Source organism: Podospora bellae-mahoneyi, assembly GCF_035222275.1.
Source record: "Podospora bellae-mahoneyi strain CBS 112042 chromosome 1 map unlocalized CBS112042p_1.3, whole genome shotgun sequence".
Classification (NCBI taxonomy): domain Eukaryota; kingdom Fungi; phylum Ascomycota; class Sordariomycetes; order Sordariales; family Podosporaceae; genus Podospora; species Podospora bellae-mahoneyi.
Window position 1 is genome coordinate 166,332 of NW_026946361.1, and position 17,483 is coordinate 183,814.

A 17,483-nucleotide genomic window follows, 5' to 3' on the forward strand; every position below is an offset into this window, starting at 1 on the left:
TGCGAGACTCCCCTTTGGACAGCGCGGGTGCATGTCTGGCCAAACGCTTGTACCACCAAATGTCTACACTCGACGTCGTTGCAATCGTCTATGACTTGGAGAGCTTTTGTTGACGTCGATGCCCATGTTACCGAAAATATCACCCCCGCCACCAAGACTCCAACGCTGTCCGAACCGTCCGAATCGTCGTAGTTGTCCGATTCACCGCTGTCATCATCGTCGTCTGTAGTGGAATCTTCACCCTGGTTGTATGCTTGCCGTCCTCTCCCATACACGCCCTCCATCTGCGCGATCTCGTCCGTCACTTGAGCTCGCAAGGCTTCCATGTGGCACTCTCTCATACGTTCCACAAAGATGGCAAAGCTCCAATTACTGCCGTCACCGCCAACAAAACCTTTGGCTATGACTTCCTTGTAGTTTTCATAGCTCGATTTGGCCAGGTGATCCGGCCCATATTCCCCGTTGGCTTTGAGCTAGGTTGTGATCTTGCCACTTCGTCATGGTTTCCGGGATGTTTTGGCCAACCATGCATTGATCATAGCCCGCTTCCGGTAGGTCACGGTCTTGGGGGTTGTCAAGCTGACGGGTATCTCCGCCCTCAGGGGGAGCAGTCGCGTTATCGCTGATTCGACGCAGGAGTTCGGCGGCAGGCTGCATTGCTAAAGGACAAGCAGATTCACCACTCATGCTTGTGGTGTCCTGATCAACATCAGTGACCACGCAGGCCGTGATAGTGTTGCATTCCGTGGGTTGCCGAAGACGTGATTGTGCTTGTTGAGCTGCTGATCACAGTTGTGGAGACGAAGGTCGAGGTGGCGCATATCTCGGCCTCTTTTGACTCGCAGTTCGTTGGATCCTCCTCAGGGGCCACAGGGTGACCATGTGGATCAGTGTTGCTCAGTTGTCGTCTGATTAGTACCTGGTACTGTGGGAAGGCAGGATGGGCCCACCTCTAGGTGGTTAAATTGGGGACTTTTGGAGCAAGATATAGCAGAGAAACACAACCAACTTCACCCCCTTCATCTGACTACTTGATACTATACACCTCGTGACAAGAACCCACGTCACCGTGCCATCGGGTTTGGTGAGGACCACGGGAGCTGGTGGAATGTCAATGCTGGGAATGATCCACAACGGAGCACCTTCATTCTCTTCACCCGTGTAATTGTAGTTGCCACTGGAATGACGCTTGTAACGATAGAGGCCACAGCGACTGTCAAAGTCGTAGTTGTGGCGCCAAAGGTTCCGTTTTGCATTTGTCCAACCTCGACCTCGGTCGTGTACGGGTCGATGTAGATCGTGGTAGGGGTAGCAAGCGTGGTTGGTGGCATAACGAGGATACAAGGCGGTGACGGGCACTGCGAGGAAGAAAGATACTGGTAGACTCTCGTATTGGGGTCTCAGACGAGCAAACAGTTTGCCATGCCAACAAGCAAGGGCGCGAGTCGGGGACGGTCGTCAGTAGACTGGCCCATTGAAGACCGGCCTTGATTGTGAATGTATTGCTTTCCATACTCGCGCAGGGTGAGCTCCTTGGTACCACTGGTGCCCTCAATGATGGGATACTTTGTTCCGCTGAGCACCATAATGATACAGAAGTTGGTGAAAACCGTATTGTCAAGGACCACGTCCGCAGCACGGGGAGCAGCGAGGATTCCGATGAGCACGTTCTTGACAACCGAGTCAATGATGGACACTGAGTCGATACCCTGGTCGTTAAGACCACCAATTCCGCTGATGTTAAAGCCAACGCTGCCGCCATCAATCTCGATCTTGTGCCAGTTGAAACCCCAATCCCACACCATGTCTACGGCAGTGCTACAGTTCTTGAACTGTAGTGATGTAGCCGTGTACTGCTGAGAACCCCCTCGCCACCCGATAGCACCGCCCTCAAAGACGAGATTTGAAACGAACCCTCCCGAGCCGTTCTCGGTGAAGATGCCCATATGGGTAGGAGTCTTTCCAAGATTGTCAGATGTCGGCACCTGGAAAAGAAGGTTTTGCAATGTACAGGCCTGACTAACCTGCCAGTGAATACCAGTTGGTGCCAGGGGCTGTCCATTCTCGTCGGTAGCAGCGGGCATCGACTAGAGGTCGAAGACGAAATTGCGAATCTGTCGAAAGAATTGGTTTTGGGAAATGTACCAATTGATACCTGAGCCGGGGATATAGGGGTTGACATCCATGAGAACCATTCCAGTAAAGGTCTCGCATCCCTTGATGATGGGCCGGTTATTGGGATCACCGACGAACTGTGTGAAGTAATACTGGATGATGGGAGTGCAGATCTTGTAGGTACCGAGTGGGAAGTAAATCAGAGCTGGGCGAACGGTAGTGCTTCCGCAGTCCCTCGCCACATCGGTTACCATCCATGATGGAAGCATTGATTGCTTCCTTGGTGTTATTGGTTCCGGTGTTGTCGGCCATGTAGTCCAGGACGCTTCTGTAAAGGACATAGTTGTTCTCGGCCAGTGGAGCCTATTGAATAATGAAGTTAGTATTTCATTTCACGGATTAGGATGGATAGCGCCAGAGACACACCTTTCCATGGGAGCCAAGAGTGGAAAGCCAAAAGGTATTGTTGTCGTCAGCAGTAACCAAAAGTATTGCCGGTAGCAGCCTTCTTCTCGGCCAACTTCTTCATGTAGCCTTCAACGCTACCAGAGTCGGATCAGACCGGACCGCTATATTTGCCTGCAAGTTCAATCACTGTTGGCCAAACCAACTGTCTAGACATGTGGGTGGAGTCCTGGATCAACTTGCTTTTGCTGGGCGCAAAACCCCGAGCGTTGTCCGTGTGTAATCCGGCGAGTGGGGAGGGGTCTGCTGGAATTCTGCCGGTAAGTTCTGAAGGCTGAAGCCGTGTGTTACATCTTTCCAGCCATCCCTGGACATCCCCGCCGAGACAGTCGGGATGGTGACAGTGGTGAGTAGTGCCGCCAAGCCAACGATGAGTCTCCTCATCGCGTTGATTGTGTCGTGTGTCTTACTAAAGGAGGCGATTTAGATGTGAGAATTGGTACTGAGAGTTAAGTCTCCCGGTTCAGGTGTGGATGCGAAAAGGAAATGGAAGTGTAGGAGGGAACAGGAGAGACAGATCTTTACAGTGATATCTGGGTCCAGCCGGCGTCCCCAATCAATCTTCAAAGTCTTGATGGGGGTCTGACTCCAGTCGCTCATGTCAGATATCGCATCGGAATTGAGTGAATTACCTGGATGGTTGGGGCACTGGAGGAGGTCAACAAAGGATCCATGCCAGAGCAGCTCCTCCAGCATATTGGACGATCCACCTCATACATGCGAGAGCATCGGTTGGGTAGGGAAGAGGTACCAGAGTGCATGATTCGAACTTTTGGCAATGCTCTGGCCAATTCACTGGGACTGTGATGTAGAAAATGCCAGGTGAGTCCATGGAACTGGAGCCTGATTTGCTCCGTTGGGTAAATTGGGAGCTTGGAAGTGAAATTTACTTGTGACTTTGTGGGGCGTTTACACTGGTGAATAAACTTGTGTCTGATATCCCAGCATGCTCATTCCATTTCCGACATGAGGTACCTGGTGGGGCAAGGAGATGTGTCCGCTGAGGTTCATCCACCATCTAGATACCACTGCCAGACGAACAGACACCTGATTGAACACTCCATGCCTAACTCATCCAGGCGCTCGACGAATTCCTTTTGATCAGACTATTGTACCAGCCCTCAACTTGATCAAATCGGCCGCCTGTTCCGCTTGTCAGCTTGTCAATTCACCAAGCAAAAGTCAAGATCGATTCTCACCTTCTCTGCCACCGCATATACCGTCATGCTTGTGGTACCCGCAACAATTGTCGGCATCATCGACGCATCCACCACGCTCAGGCCCCTCACTCCATACACCATCAAGTCCTCCCCTACCACTCCCCCCCACTCCCTCGGCATTTTGGCTGCCGTACCAACTGGGTGGTACACGCTGGGAATGGTATTTGCCCTCACCCATGCCCCAAGCGCTTCGTCCGACTCATACCCAGGCCCCGGCACGACCTCGGTGGCATTGTACCTAGACAACTCCCCGGTGGTCATGAACCTCCTCAAAAACTTGATCTCCTCAACCGCCACATCCACATCTATCGGGTTCGAGGCGGCCCTGTAGTTCACGATCGGCTCGATTTCAATGTCACTACCTGCGGCCGGGTCGATCAACACGGTGCCGCGGCTGACGGGGTGGATGATAATGGGGACAAAAGACGGATCACCCGAAAAGGTTGCGCGGAGAAAAGAGAAGTCTTTGGCTCGCATCTCGCGAGAGTAGATCTGTTGCTGCTTACGATAGCCTCTGATGATGGTTCTGTCGGTACCTTTGGGTAGATATGTAGCCGGATCCTGAGACTCGTACTTGGATGCGATCCGCTTGAAGGAGCCTGGGGAAACAACTGGCAGCTCGACAGATAATCCTAGCGAGGTTCTTCCCAGCCCATCATCAACCACGGTGATATTTAAGTGCTCTGGGATTGGTGGTGACGTTAACCCTGAAAAGTGTAAGTTGTTAGCTGGTTCCGTCCATCCTCAGCGGCCCTGGATATACATACAACTGAAAGATACTGCAGGTATGAAGGTATGATCCTGAAAATTGTACCCGACACCAGGGAGGTCAACTTCCATCGGTATCCCGGCACGTTTCAAAAGGTCAGCAGGTCCGATGCCGCTCAGCTGCAGGATCTGAGGCGTATGAATGGCGCCGGCAGCTAGGACGACTTCCTTTCTGGCACGAATGGTAGTCTTTTTCGAGCTTTCACCTCGGGGGTAGATTTGAACACCTGCGGCTCTATGGTGATCAAAAACAATCTTGTTCACACGAGTTGCCGTGAGAAGATCGTAGTTGGCGCGGTTGAGACCATCCCAGTGGCCCGTTCGGGAGTAGGACCTCTCTCCCGTGTATGGATTTGTTGAAGTTTGGTAGTACTGTAGGCCAAGCTGCCCACTGCCAGCGTCTGGTGAGACCTTCATCCCCGATAGTCTTTTGGCCGCTTCATAGAAGGCATCTGATAATAGAGACGAGTTGAGTTGCTAGAACGGATATTGAGACAGGCTTATGAAAAGACACTCACGAGTCTTGGGGCTAATCACATTGCCAAAGGTGGCGAAAATGGTATGGTTGGTCGTAAGGTTGCGGCCCCAGTATTTGGTGTCATATCTGAGGTCAAACGCAGCTGTCTCTGGCTTCGGAGTTGTTATCTGGATGCTCTTTTTGAAGTACTTGAGCATGTCAACCCAATTCCAGCGGACTCTTGGATTGCCACCGCCAAGCTCTCCCCAAACGTCGTAGTCTTTTGCGTTTCCTCGCTGGAAAACCATGCCGTTGACGGCCGAGCTCCCGCCAACGACACATCCAATAGACACAGGGAACGTCCTGTTGTTGAGACCAGCAACTGGCGCCGAAGTTATGTTGTAGAGCGTTCCAGGCCTCTGACCATCCGGTTCTGCCATCAATGTCAGAACACAAGACGGATAGAGCCCAACATAAGTCCCTGCACTCACCCAGGTAACCATACTCTATGACCAAGACGCTGTCTTTTGCATGAGTTAGTGTTGATGAGTTCTCAAAAGGCAGGAGATACGAGATAACTCCCTTACGTTTTCCACTCTCGCTGAGACGATCTCCAACCGTCAGGCCAGCGGTTCCGCCCCCAACGATGACATAGTCGTATGTCTCCTTGATGGCTTGGATGCTGGCCGGAAACAACCCTGCAAAGCAGGATACCTGCATGACGCGGTAAAGTCTCATGATGGCTTCACAGAGTATCTCACTTGCTGTGTCTATAGGAGCTCGAGACAACGTACGTACTGGGGACCTGGTCTCTTCTTAAGCCACACTCACGGAGTTCTGCTCCGATTCCAGCTTCACATAATGGAACCCAAGCACAACCTCATATCTCACCCGCATTTATTGGGAACAGGGCGGGAACGAAAAGAGCTCGTCTGTGTAACGTCGCCATACGCCTTGGCGTGCCCATTGGCCACATCGCACTACACGCGGCGCACTAGAGAAGTCGGCTTCTCGGAACCGGGAGTTCATACCGACAGAGGCGCATTGCCGGCTTGGGAATGGATCTTTAGCAGTAAAGGAGGGGTTGATTGTGACGTTAAAGGCAAGGAACTTTTTTCGCAGCTCCAAGTGGTCCTTTTGAGGCTTGGCCAGGACATACGCAACGGTCGGAAATTTCGGGTAGGTGGAAACCGTAGAATCGCCGTCTATTATACGCCAGGAAATTCCAGTCCATTTCCAACCAGTGGTTGGGTAGCAATACATGTAGTCTAGAAAGAGGCACCTCCATTGCCCTGCCCAAACTCCACAAACCCTCCCACAGCCCCCGACGCAATCAAAAAAATGTCACCACTCCTCTCCTTGACCTTCTACCCGTTCCCAATAGTCATCCTCCGCCTCGTCATCCGCCCACATGATGCCCTTTGCAGCGTCAAATGCATACCCCGTCTCGCTCCCCCCGTCGGCGTCATCATCCGTCTCATCGCAACTTTCACTAGCTTGGTTTGTCTCTTCGGGATACGATCCATCGTACTCCTTTGGGTCATCCAGCTCAAACTGATCTCCTTCTGGCGTGACCAATACCAAATCAGGGCCCTCAGATCCAGGGTGCTGGTCCGGGTCCTCCCAGCGCCACCAGTCACACCGGGGCAGGGCGCCATGGGTATACAAGTCTGCTTCGCGAAGCTGACGAAGGCTGTAGAGATCCATGCGTCCGTCTGAATCAATGTAGCTGTGTGTGGCCCAGGAGGTGAACTCCAGGCCGGTCCAGGTGGTGTAGTGCACGCTGTAGTCATCCGTGTCGCTTTGGCCGTCGTAGTCGGAGTCTGAATCATGGCTGGGTGGTCCGTTCCCGGCCTGGATACTGGGGTTGTAGTTTACATTGGGTGTCAGCTGGAGCCAGGCGAATTGTGAAGAGATGGGTGAATCCAGCGCGAGATGATGTCCCAACTTTGGGAGGGAATGTGTGAACGACGGGTGGAAGGGGTTCAAGAAGGACGGCGGTTTTGTTCCTGGACCGGGATCTTGCGGGCTCCTGCGCGGACCCCGACGGGGCAAAGCTTGATTTTGCTAGCTCATGCAAAAGCTCTCAGTATTAGAGCTTGCATGAGGTGGGGAAAAGACTTGTCCAAGAAGAACCACATCGCTTATCTCGTATGTTCCATCCTTCTCGAAAGCATCGGGTAGATAATAACGGTCCTCTTCCGCATCTGTCCAGACCAGGAGGAGTGCGTTGGTTCCGTTTCGCCGCCGAGGGAGGCGCATAGTGGTAGTTTGGGTGCCAACCACAGTGGCAACAAGGTAGATTCCTCGCAGATTTGTAAGGTTCCAGGGATTGAGAAGCCCTTCATCGTCGATATAGATGTTCTGGACGCCGTGACGTACGGGGGTAGTCGTGTTCCTCAAGTTGGTATCGCAGTCTCGGACTGTCTCTTTCTCTGGCCCGTTCGCTTCTATGGGCTCAGAGAACGGACATAACGGCAACGTCCTGAGGAATAGTGTGGCGAAAGTTTGCGGAGGCTGGATCTAAAGAGCCGACCTCGAAAGTCTCTGCAGAATCAGACACAAGCACACTCATATTGTTGCGGGATGGTAAATGAGCTCTTTAGCAGCTTGTTGATAAAAAGCAGCGCTTGCGATGTGGTCGGCTCTAGTTAGAACGTGGTAGCCTCGATTAATGTAGGATGGTGCGTACCTAGCTTGTACGATGCCCTTCTCGTTGGAGAGCTGTGAGGTTTACCCTGGTGCTGCTGTGTGGTATCGACTCGAATAGCTACTGATGGGTGTGTGTAATGTGGTGGATACGGGTAGGAATGTGACAGGGCTACCGTTATTCTAAGCTGGGGACATCTTCGCGACCGACGGCATTGTCCGGACAAGGCTCGTGGCGCTGCTCTGATCAGATGATGGATGTTCGAGACAGGTGGTGTTGATGTTTCGGCCAGGTGCTGGAGTGTCATGTTGATTGCAGGAGACAGAATGCGCTTGCTTTGATGGTGTATCAAGACTCCTCTTAAATGGGCGGAAGCAGGTTGAAGCGCCCATGTTGTGCGGGCTGTAAATCTGGACTGTTAGGTACGAGGCTATCTACACATGTGTACCTCTTTCCTATTCCGGCGGTCCAGTGGGCCCGGGGTAAGGCTGAAACGGACCCCTGTTTCGGCTGGCGGCATGTGCCGGCGAGCCGCGGCCGGCAATCAAATTTTTCTTATCGCACCGCCTGCGGTCCCTAAAAACCACCTGTTGCTGTCACCATCACCACAGCCCGCCGCCGCCGAGTCCGGATCATGACCACCGGGCCGACGTCAACATGAGTACCAATGCAGCCGACCCCGTCGTGGGAGTCGCCGATTCCAATATGTCTTTTTTTCGAAAACACACCCCGTTCGGGTCCCTGTCTGGCGGCCGGCCACCGCTGAACAACATCGCGATCACGCCTTTCCTCCAGACCTTGTTCACCATTCCCACCGTCGTCTCGCCTTCGCCCCAAACAGCTGGCCTGGTTCTTGATGGCGACGACAAGACCGATCCTACTTCCCCTGTCGAGACCTCCCCCGAAACTCCTGCTTCCTCTGTCCCGAGCGACACTGGCGCCGCCGACAAACAACCGTCTCCGACAGTCGCCGTGTTCACTCCGCTCTCCGCCTTGGTTCCCGACAACGCTTGGCTCGACGAGAGCCTGAATGCCCCCGTTTCTCCCGACTCGATTCTTGCTTTGCCGAATACTTTGACTGGTGTTGGCGCGGCAGTGGTGGAATTGCCCGCTCCTGTCGAGCCCTGCGATGGTTTCCCCACTGCTACCGTGGCTGCCGTCGCTGCTGCGGCACCTGCTTCGCCTACTGTGAAACTGCTTTCTGTCGACCCGAAATGGATGGATGATGCTCTTGCAGCACCTGTAACACCTGCCGCTCTTCTTGCGCTTCCCCAAAGGACTCTGATCTTGCAGGTCGATGCCCTCGAAGAGTCCCCCGTCGCCCCCGTCGCTCCTGTCGAGAACCAAGAAGCCGTTGCCGCTACCGAGGAAAAGGATGCCGAGTCTAACGCTCCTGTTGCTATTCCCACTCCGGTCCCCGAACAGCCCACAGTCGTTCTTGATCAACTCGCAGCCGAATCCACCCTGGCCCCGGTCGTCCTGATCGCCGACAAGACTTGGATGGACGAAGCCTTCAATTCGCCCGTTACACCTTGCGCTCTACTCGCTCTGCCCGAGAAGAACGTGTCTGCCGCCGACTCCTCAGTTCCACCGCCAACTCTGCCCGTGGAAGAGGTCCAGATCGCCGTCCCTTTTTTGAAGGCCTTCAATGCCCCGGTTACCCCCCTTGCGCTGCTGGCGTTGCCTGAGAAGAATTGTACTCTCCCCTAGTCTCTTGTGTCTGTACACGCGGCTAATTACCATTGTGCACATAGAGAAACTCCCGACCTTGTCCACGTCAACCCAGGCGACACAAACAGGCCCCGAGAGAAGCTCCGGACCTCGTCCACGTCCAAGGAGGCAAGCTGGATGCGGGCAGCGCAAGGTCTTGACATCCAGCCCTGTTTCCACGTCCAACCCTCTCGCTGATTCACTCAATCTGGAAGTGGACAATGCTGTGGACGATGAATGGGAAGATGGCATTGCTGCCTGCAGCACCCCTTGTGATCCGACATACAACAAACTGTTGTGCGACGTCGTGCTCTTCGTGCCCAGGGACATGAACTGGGAACGGGAGGAGGCCAAGGAGTGTGGAAAATGGCTCTGGGAAACAAGAAGATTGGTTCGTGCAGCGAAACAGTTGACTCTGGACTGCCAAAGGTTAAAATAGAGACAGGGATGGCAAGATATGAGTGATGATGATATACTTGGCAATGAGCAAAGAAATGGGCATATGACCTTGACGAACCAAGAAAAACAGTATACGCATGAGTCTGCAATACTGTTTTAACTCGTTTAGCTTTCAGCGGTTTCGGCGTTTGGTACCTCGGTATGGGTTGGCTTCTGTAGTTTTGTGGTTATATATAGAATCTTGGCACAATCAAAGCTATCTGTCGTCTGATGTGGCTAGAAGTGATACCGCCATATCATGGTTATAATGTGCATATATACTGAGACGATATACTTCTCACGCATTATCCAGGCACGGACATGATCGCTAGGTACACTCGAGTTAGCTCCGGAGGACGAATGGCTTTTCTTTGGTCGTTGATCTAGGTGTACCATGTTCCCTCATCGATATTTTTACTGGCCTCTCATCCAATCTCTCCTGGTTTCTGGTATTTCAGTCAACCGGTGTGCCCTTGGTGGCGATGGAAAAGCTGCAGAAGTAAACATTGATTCAGGTGCTCTAGGGCTGCTCAACCAATCCCCATTATGCCATCAGTTACCTTTCCCAAGAGCTCGAGATAATGACAATTTGACATTCAAGACAGATAGTCAAAGCTTGGGGACAGATACATGTCGACAGGCACTCCCGCAACCTGAGAAACAGGGCAGATCGTTGATGAGAGGGCATGCTGCTGGCAATAGCGCGGTCGCTCTTTCCCAACGCGTCACCACAGTGCAATGTCTTCGCGAACCTGCCGAGGTGGCCTGTGCACTCTGTGTTGACTTTCCTCCCCATAATTATGCAGTGAATAAGAGCTGGGGCTGCCACTCGATGCTCTTCCTCCTCCATGGTTCACGGATCTCGTCTTTCTTCTCTCCCGCTTCCCTTCTTTCCTCCAGCGACCTCAGTCATCCAAGGATCCCTGACCCAGCAATTCTTCGACCGATTCTTACCTCTCACATTCTCTACCAGAAACGATATCATCATCCCCTTCAAGTTATCCTGTCTTCATTTCCTTGGTTACCGACTGTTGGGAGTCGCATTCATCGATCGACCAGCTCTCCGAACAACCGAGACAGGTGAAGCCGGTCGCATTCAAGATTGCGTGAAGCAGCTGCCTCTTGTTGGCGAAGCCTATCTGATTGATTTTGATTGATAGTATACTTCGACTTTCCTCGCAAAAGAGAGACAGCGAAGACTGTCGCTTGCAAGAACACGCTGGGGAGCTCGCCCTTCCGCTGACATCACCTTCTAAACATTACCTATCTGGAGGTTTCAGCCACCAAAGAAATTTCCCTGGTTTTCTCGTCAATTTTAACTCGTGACCTCCCATCCGCGCGTCGTCATCTTCTCGAAGCTCTCAGCTCGGTATTTACTACCATCAGTACCAGTTATCGCAAAAGTGACTATCTGTAAGTGTGTCTCGATTCATTAGCTTCACGCCTACAAACGTCTCTAACTAACACAGATCAGCAACAAGTCAATTCAAGATGATGACCTTTTCTATGGTGGACTGCGAGCTCGCCGCCTCGTCTCTCTTCTCCTGCGTCGAGCTGTCGCGTGAGCTCGAGGGCGAGAGTGACTGGACCATCACACTCATGCCGAGATGGGTCCGAAGCCGAGTTCGAGGAACCTCTGACAGTTTAGCCCGGCACATTCAGCACTCGGAAAACACCCATGACCTGTCAACAGACAAAACGCTTGAAGAAGCAGTACACCAGCTATCTCCGCCCAGATTTGATGGTGAGCACAAGCGTCAAAAGAGAGAGGCAGTTGTCAAGAAGAGAATGGCTGTCAATAACCTCTTCTCCAACACTGGACCTGTCACCGCGACTCGGACATCAAGCTTCAAAGTAGCCAATGACTCCGTTCCCACGGTAGTCGATACCACTTTGACTAACGCAATCTCGACCACTACCGGCGAGGCCATCGTTGACACCATGGTGCCTGGGTTCAAACAAGACAACGTTACACCCCAGGTCAACGAGACCAGGTGCAAGTCACAGGTGCCCATCTCAAACCCTGGCAACGCCTGTAATGATGCCATTCTGCCTGCGGAGACTGTTGAGCCACAGCCAATTGATGTCGAGACTCCCAGCAACACCATTGCGACCGAGGAACAGAGCACCATGACCCAGAGTCACTGGCAGCCCCCTTCTCAGATCAACCAAGTACGCGACAAGCTCCCGTATGATGCCCAGCTTTCCAACACCTAGGAGTTGTTGATAGGCCGAGAGGTACCCATTGAGCACATGCTTCGCAAGTTTGGCAGGGTTGTCGACGACGTCATGTACGGTATTCGCCGTAACGGAAAGGTTTTCTGGTACTACACGGATGAACCAGCGTATGTTTCTCTCACAGTGCGGGAGTTCATCGATTTCGAAGCCGTGTACCCAGCCGAGTACTTTCCGTACCACAACGACTACTATCTGGCACAAATGTATGGCGACAACGCGTGCCTGGGCGGAGATTACCTCATGCCTCTCTTTCTGGACAATCGGGAATGGAATGCGGAAAAGAGTATGATTGTATGGGCGGAATGGACGAGATATTTTCACGCCATGGCGACGAATGACGATATGCGCCAGCAGGCCAGGGAGCTGGCTCGTCATGAAGCCAGCATGGTTTGGGGGTCTGAGTTTTTGAACTGCTCCTTCACTCCTCTGCGCTACCACGAGGGCCATGACGAGCAGACCACCTACGATCACTCTCAAGCTGAAACCCAATACGAGAATGCTGTGGGCCTTGAAGCTGGAACTCAAGAGATGCTGGCCATTCTTAACGGGACCCCAGCCTCGTCGCCGTCGAAGCATAAGCAACAGAGGGCCAACGCGACAATCGAGATCGCCCAAACCGAGGCGCCCCAACGTGCTCAGAAGATACTCGAGACACCTTTACCCCCCAGAAGCTGTCTCAAAAAGAGGTCCGAGAGTGGCTCGTCTGGCACTGGGAGCGCCAAGTCGGTGCGGTTCTCTGATGAAGTCCTTCTTCTAAACCTTGTAAACCGCGGCAATTGTAGCAGTCTCAAGGTTGAACAGGCTAAATACACTAAAGAGAAGCTTGTAGAGAGCGGACCGGGTCGAGTTGACTGCGAAAAGTCTGTTGAAGACTCGGATCGTGTGGAGCCTCGAAGGACTGGCCTCATGTCACCCGCAGTAGTTCACCGTTCCTGCCATCAAAAAACAAAAACTCCCAGAGACAAGGCACAGAATCAGGGGTCAGTGAAGGAGCAGCGAACAGACGGCTCAGCAGCCCTCACGGGTAGCCACGAAGTTGCCCAGGGATTCGGTGGTGCCAAAGCTGTCAGAACCATGAGTCAGAAGACGAGCAATTTTACGTTTACAAAGAGTGACCAGAGAGTCATTGACACGCCCCACGGTCGAACAGGGAACCAAGTAACACCATTTGAGAAAGGGCCATACTCTCCAACTAGCAGCACCGCAACTCAAAAGAGTGAGAAGGTGCCAGAGAATACAGCCACAGTGTGTTACAAGATAGAACAGCCCCTGGCGGCCAATCTCAATGCCCCAGCAGACAGCACAAAAGGTTCTGACAAAACCAAGGCTGTGTGGTCCAAGTTGGTAACCGCCTTTCCAGAAAGCTCACAGGCTAGTTCACGCAGCTTCGACGCATCTCCAAGAGGGTGGCGGACATTCCGCAAGCCGCCCACATCCCCCGGCTTTCCAACCAGAAGCCGGACCGAAGAGATGAGCAGTCCCGTCCCAGCACCAAAGAAGCAAAGTGTAGACTTGGCTGAGAAGATTGAAGAATCCCCAGCCAGCGCAGTCCCAGCAGCCAAAACCCCAACTGTGGTCTGGGCTGAAGAGGTCCAAGAACCGGCGGCCAGTCCCATGCAAGCAACTCCGGGTCCGGTGCGCCCTCACGCGCGCCAATCTCCCTTGCCACCGCCGCCGATGGGACAGGGTGGACGCACCCTCATCGAAACTCTTAACACCGACATGAGCTGGACGCAGCTACAGCCAAACCCGGTCCCACGCGCACCTGTCAACCCCCGGGCTCCGGCTCCAAGCCCAGCCACGGCGCGCGCGGGCCAACGACAAGAGCACCCGGGCGCTGGCAGGCGCAGAGGACAGGGAGGACAAGCCAGGAGAGGGGGCGGGAAGGCGGGAGATGTCCGGAGTGGCAGCGGTGAGGGTAGGCGCGGGGCCGACCGGGGGAGGGACTCGCGCGGGGGCGGTGAGACAGCCGCGGGAAGGAGTAAAGGAGACGGTCCTGGGGCGAAGAGAGAGATGTCGCGATGGAGGAAATTGAGGAATGAGAGCAGTTGGCGTTGAGAGGGGGGGTTCATGGTGCAATGTATATTGTTGGGAGGCTATGGGTGCTTCGGATTTTGGGGAGCACATTGTGGTTTTGCATCTTTTTGTTGTTGGCTGGATCAGGAGCGTTGGTGGAGCAGAGCGCGGGTAGACATGAATGGATTGGTGTGTACATTTGTGTATTGTCTGTGTTGATACCGAGTCCTGTTTCTACGTACATTACTTGTAGACCAGCATTTCTTCCAGCGCGTCCCGTGCTATAAATCTTCTCCTCTGCCAAGCCCCCCTATCATCCACGTCATAGCCAAAGACACCTCTCGGCATTACCAAGTTTGATGTATGCTCGCCTTGCGGCATGTACAACCTCATACCTGTGAGGTCGATCTCCATGATCAGCCATATGCCGTTGCCACGTGTACGCAACGGTCACAGCAGTGTCTCACTCTTTCAGCGCAAGATGCAATCTGATCAGTAACCACCAATTTTGGTTCTACTAATCCAGGCGCACGGCGGGAAAATGATTCGGATGTCGTCGGAAAGAGTGGGTCGCCACTTGCCTGATCTGGAAAGTTTGTCGGAGATGGTGGAGTAGACACCGGGACCGGCTCCGAAGTGGACGGCGAAATGCCGGGCCTGAACCCACTCACCTGGAATATCAATAGGGAGTTTGAAAAATGCGAGCTAAAGGGGACCGTATGCTTGTAATTCATCGTGAAGCCTTTGATCTTGTCACATCTTCCCCAGCTGTCGCCGCCACATCCATCCTCGGGGTGCGGCGGCAGAGATCCAATGGGGAAAGCATAGATCCTCGACCGAGTTGATGGTACCCTGAAAGGTCCGAACTGTTGGAGGTGTGCGATGGCAGGCTGTTTATCCGACGCATGACAAGATTCGCACTGCATTATGCGTTAAACGCGCGCGCTCATCGAAACGAGCTCACGTCCTGTGGATGGATTCTCCAGGTCCCCAGAACTGGCCTCAGCAAGTCCTGTGTAACGGCCGCGGGTGGTTTCCGTTGCGGCCCAGCAGCAGGATGGGTCGCGTCGGTCTCAGGGACGGGACGGTCTGAGTCCTGGCATAGTATGAGCTTTGGGATGCTGACGGTGACGGTTATTTGCAAAGGAAAAGAGCCGCCATGCTGGTGTGTTGGCCAGGTAAGGTATTGATGCTGAAAATGAAAGTTCCTTCAAGGAGGAATCGAAATGCCCCTCACCCCACCTGCCAAACATGCCAAGAGGTTGTGTTGCGCGCCGTTGGAAGGCCCCACTGATCGCCCGACCCCACAGAAACAGGGGTCCTGTGGCTTGCTGAAGCTTTGCTTCCAGGGGTTTGAGTTTCATCAATCACATTGTAGCTGACAACAACCCTCAGCTCTGCGACCACAGTTGACCACAAGGAGAAAGGCTACCTCCTGGCGATGCATACTCCCCCGGCTCTGGGCCGTGTCAAAGGCCACCCACCGTGATTTATCTCCTCTCGGTCGGCAGCCGAGAGCCCTACCGCTGAGCCGAGACCTACAATCCCCTGTCGGAGTCCAGAACGCCGTCGCCTCTTTGGACGATCAACTTGGTGCGGCCAGCAGTGAGACGACAACCCAGAGACTTCAGCCGAAGTGCCCGACCAGAATCAGACGAGAATCCACTCAGTAACTCCGCTCCCGGTTTGGTCGTTGGTTTTGCACGCGCGCCTGTCTTGTCAGACAGTTTCCATTTGGAGCATCCAAAGAACAATGTTCCACATTCCAAACCTCTGCCGACAGGGGTTTTGTGCCACCTTCTAGACCCTTGTCTGCACCCCGCGTTAGTGATCCTGGCACATCACCACCACAACCACTAGCACCCGAGGGCCTGAGACGACAACTGCATCGGGTTGGAAGGACTTTCTGATCGCCTGGCTCGACCTGTCACGACTCAGAACGCCACCGACAGGAGAGAGAACTTTGGACACCCCTGAATTCAGCCTTATTCGAAAGCCCATCACCTCATGAGCAACCTGTATAAAGACGAGTCGTTCCCTCCGGTTCAGATGGACCATTCAACTCATCTCGCCATCCCTCGACCGCAGTCAATCCTTTTACATCTTTCTTCAAGAACAGGACCCGGTGTCCCTTTGCATTCCTTTCTCTACAGCAGTCGCCAGTCGACTCTTTAATACCACTGGTCTTTCCTTGACATCCAACTTTTGACACCTTTTTAGTCTCTTTCGCTTTAATACATCACTCGCCACCATGGTCCAGTTTACCAAGATCGTCAGCGCTCTGGCCTGTAAGTCACTTCACTTCTCAACATGTACTGTTCCTGCCCGCTATAACATGATGAACAGTGACCATTGCTGCCGTCCACGCTGCTCCTGACCTCTCTCAGCGCCAGGCCCTCCCCGATCCCGCCGGTGAGAAGAACATCGGCAACGGAGCTGGTGGCCAGTTCATTGGAGGCCAGTGTAACGGCGCCGCCGACTGTGCCTCTGGCTGCTGTGCTACCCTCCCTAGGGGAGGTGCGACCATTGGTGTGTGCTCTGGTGTAGGTGCTCAGACTCAGGCCGGCAAGCAAGGCTGCGGTTTCGAGGGTGGCAATGCCGGCGGTAACGGCGGTGGTAACAACGGCGGCGGTAATGGTGGTGGTAACAATGGTGGCAACAACAACAACAACAACCAGGGTGGTGGTAATGCCGGTGCAGTTGGTGGCACCATCATGCCCAGCACCCTCGTCCCCGACCCGGCCGGTGCTGGCAACGTCGGCAACGGTGCCGGCCGCCAGTTCATCACCGGCGAGTGCACCAGCGACGCTGACTGCGCCTCCGGCTGCTGCGCTCTGGTCAACGACGGTGTCCGTCCCGCTTTTGGCAGCTGCTCTGGTGTGGGTGCCAACACTCAGAATGGCAAGCAGGGCTGCGGCTTCCCACAAGGCGGTGGCCAGCTCTAAGCGCCCACTTTTACCAACACTCTTTTTTCGACACTCATTTTTGATGACTCAAACTACTAGCGTTTCTCTCGTTTAGCATGGTGTTTGGGCTATGATACCTATATGGGACACTCTTTTACGGCCTGTCTTTCACTCTTTCATGATCACGGCACTTTGGCGCACTCTCATTCTACACAGGGAATATTTGCATGGAATCGGTTTATATACTGGGTTGGGTCTCGCATGTCTGGGCTTGGATTGGATGAATGGCCGTCAATGTTTGGGATATGCTATAGACTTGAGAAGATTGGTGATAATAGTGCTTAATGCAAGATGCTGTCGAATATCTTGCCTTCCCTTGCATTGTCTTGACCTCATCTTGGGAGGTCAACGCAACTACGGTACTTCGAAGTCCACATTCCGCAACCATACTTTCTAAGTACTGGACAGTTCTGAATGGCCTGTACTGGGAATATCGTCCA

General features: G+C 53.5%; 7 protein-coding genes across 7 annotated transcripts; 3 read left to right on the forward strand and 4 right to left on the reverse strand.

The window, feature by feature from the left end:
• Positions 1-1,400: 1,400 nt before the first annotated feature.
• Positions 1,401-2,084, reverse strand: QC761_0029090 (uncharacterized protein; the record flags this gene model as incomplete). The annotated part of the gene is made up of 2 exons (XM_062872221.1): positions 1,401-1,985; positions 2,025-2,084. 2 exons carry the CDS (start codon positions 2,082-2,084, stop codon positions 1,401-1,403), a joined length of 645 nt encoding a protein of 214 aa, XP_062735891.1.
• Positions 2,085-2,087: 3 nt separating this feature from the next.
• Positions 2,088-2,644, reverse strand: QC761_0029100 (uncharacterized protein; the record flags this gene model as incomplete). The annotated part of the gene is made up of 2 exons (XM_062872222.1): positions 2,088-2,443; positions 2,599-2,644. 2 exons carry the CDS (start codon positions 2,642-2,644, stop codon positions 2,088-2,090), a joined length of 402 nt encoding a protein of 133 aa, XP_062735892.1.
• Positions 2,645-3,439: 795 nt separating this feature from the next.
• On the reverse strand, positions 3,440-5,763 carry QC761_100470 (uncharacterized protein; the record flags this gene model as incomplete). The annotated part of the gene is made up of 6 exons (XM_062873295.1): positions 3,440-3,723; positions 3,780-4,507; positions 4,568-5,020; positions 5,087-5,458; positions 5,517-5,549; positions 5,613-5,763. 6 exons carry the CDS (start codon positions 5,761-5,763, stop codon positions 3,682-3,684), a joined length of 1,779 nt encoding a protein of 592 aa, XP_062735893.1. The 3' UTR covers positions 3,440-3,681.
• Positions 5,764-7,606: 1,843 nt separating this feature from the next.
• QC761_100460 (uncharacterized protein) lies at positions 7,607-10,112 on the forward strand. Its single transcript, XM_062873294.1, has 2 exons — positions 7,607-9,370; positions 9,430-10,112. The coding sequence occupies exons 1-2, from the start codon at positions 8,333-8,335 to the stop codon at positions 9,544-9,546; spliced, it is 1,155 nt and encodes a 384-aa protein (XP_062735894.1). The 5' UTR covers positions 7,607-8,332; the 3' UTR covers positions 9,547-10,112.
• A 1,202-nt stretch (positions 10,113-11,314) lies between these two features.
• Positions 11,315-14,119, forward strand: QC761_100450 (uncharacterized protein; the record flags this gene model as incomplete). The annotated part of the gene is made up of 2 exons (XM_062873293.1): positions 11,315-11,995; positions 12,062-14,119. 2 exons carry the CDS (start codon positions 11,315-11,317, stop codon positions 14,117-14,119), a joined length of 2,739 nt encoding a protein of 912 aa, XP_062735895.1.
• Positions 13,643-15,003, reverse strand: QC761_100445 (uncharacterized protein; the record flags this gene model as incomplete). Its single annotated transcript, XM_062873292.1, is given in 3 exon segments — positions 13,643-14,472; positions 14,698-14,734; positions 14,749-15,003. The coding sequence occupies 3 exon segments, from the start codon at positions 15,001-15,003 to the stop codon at positions 14,321-14,323; spliced, it is 444 nt and encodes a 147-aa protein (XP_062735896.1). The 3' UTR covers positions 13,643-14,320.
• Positions 15,004-15,451: 448 nt separating this feature from the next.
• Positions 15,452-17,430, forward strand: QC761_100440 (uncharacterized protein). Its single transcript, XM_062873291.1, has 2 exons — positions 15,452-16,365; positions 16,424-17,430. Exons 1-2 carry the CDS (start codon positions 16,329-16,331, stop codon positions 17,020-17,022), a joined length of 636 nt encoding a protein of 211 aa, XP_062735897.1. The 5' UTR covers positions 15,452-16,328; the 3' UTR covers positions 17,023-17,430.
• The last annotated feature ends 53 nt before the right edge of the window (positions 17,431-17,483 follow it).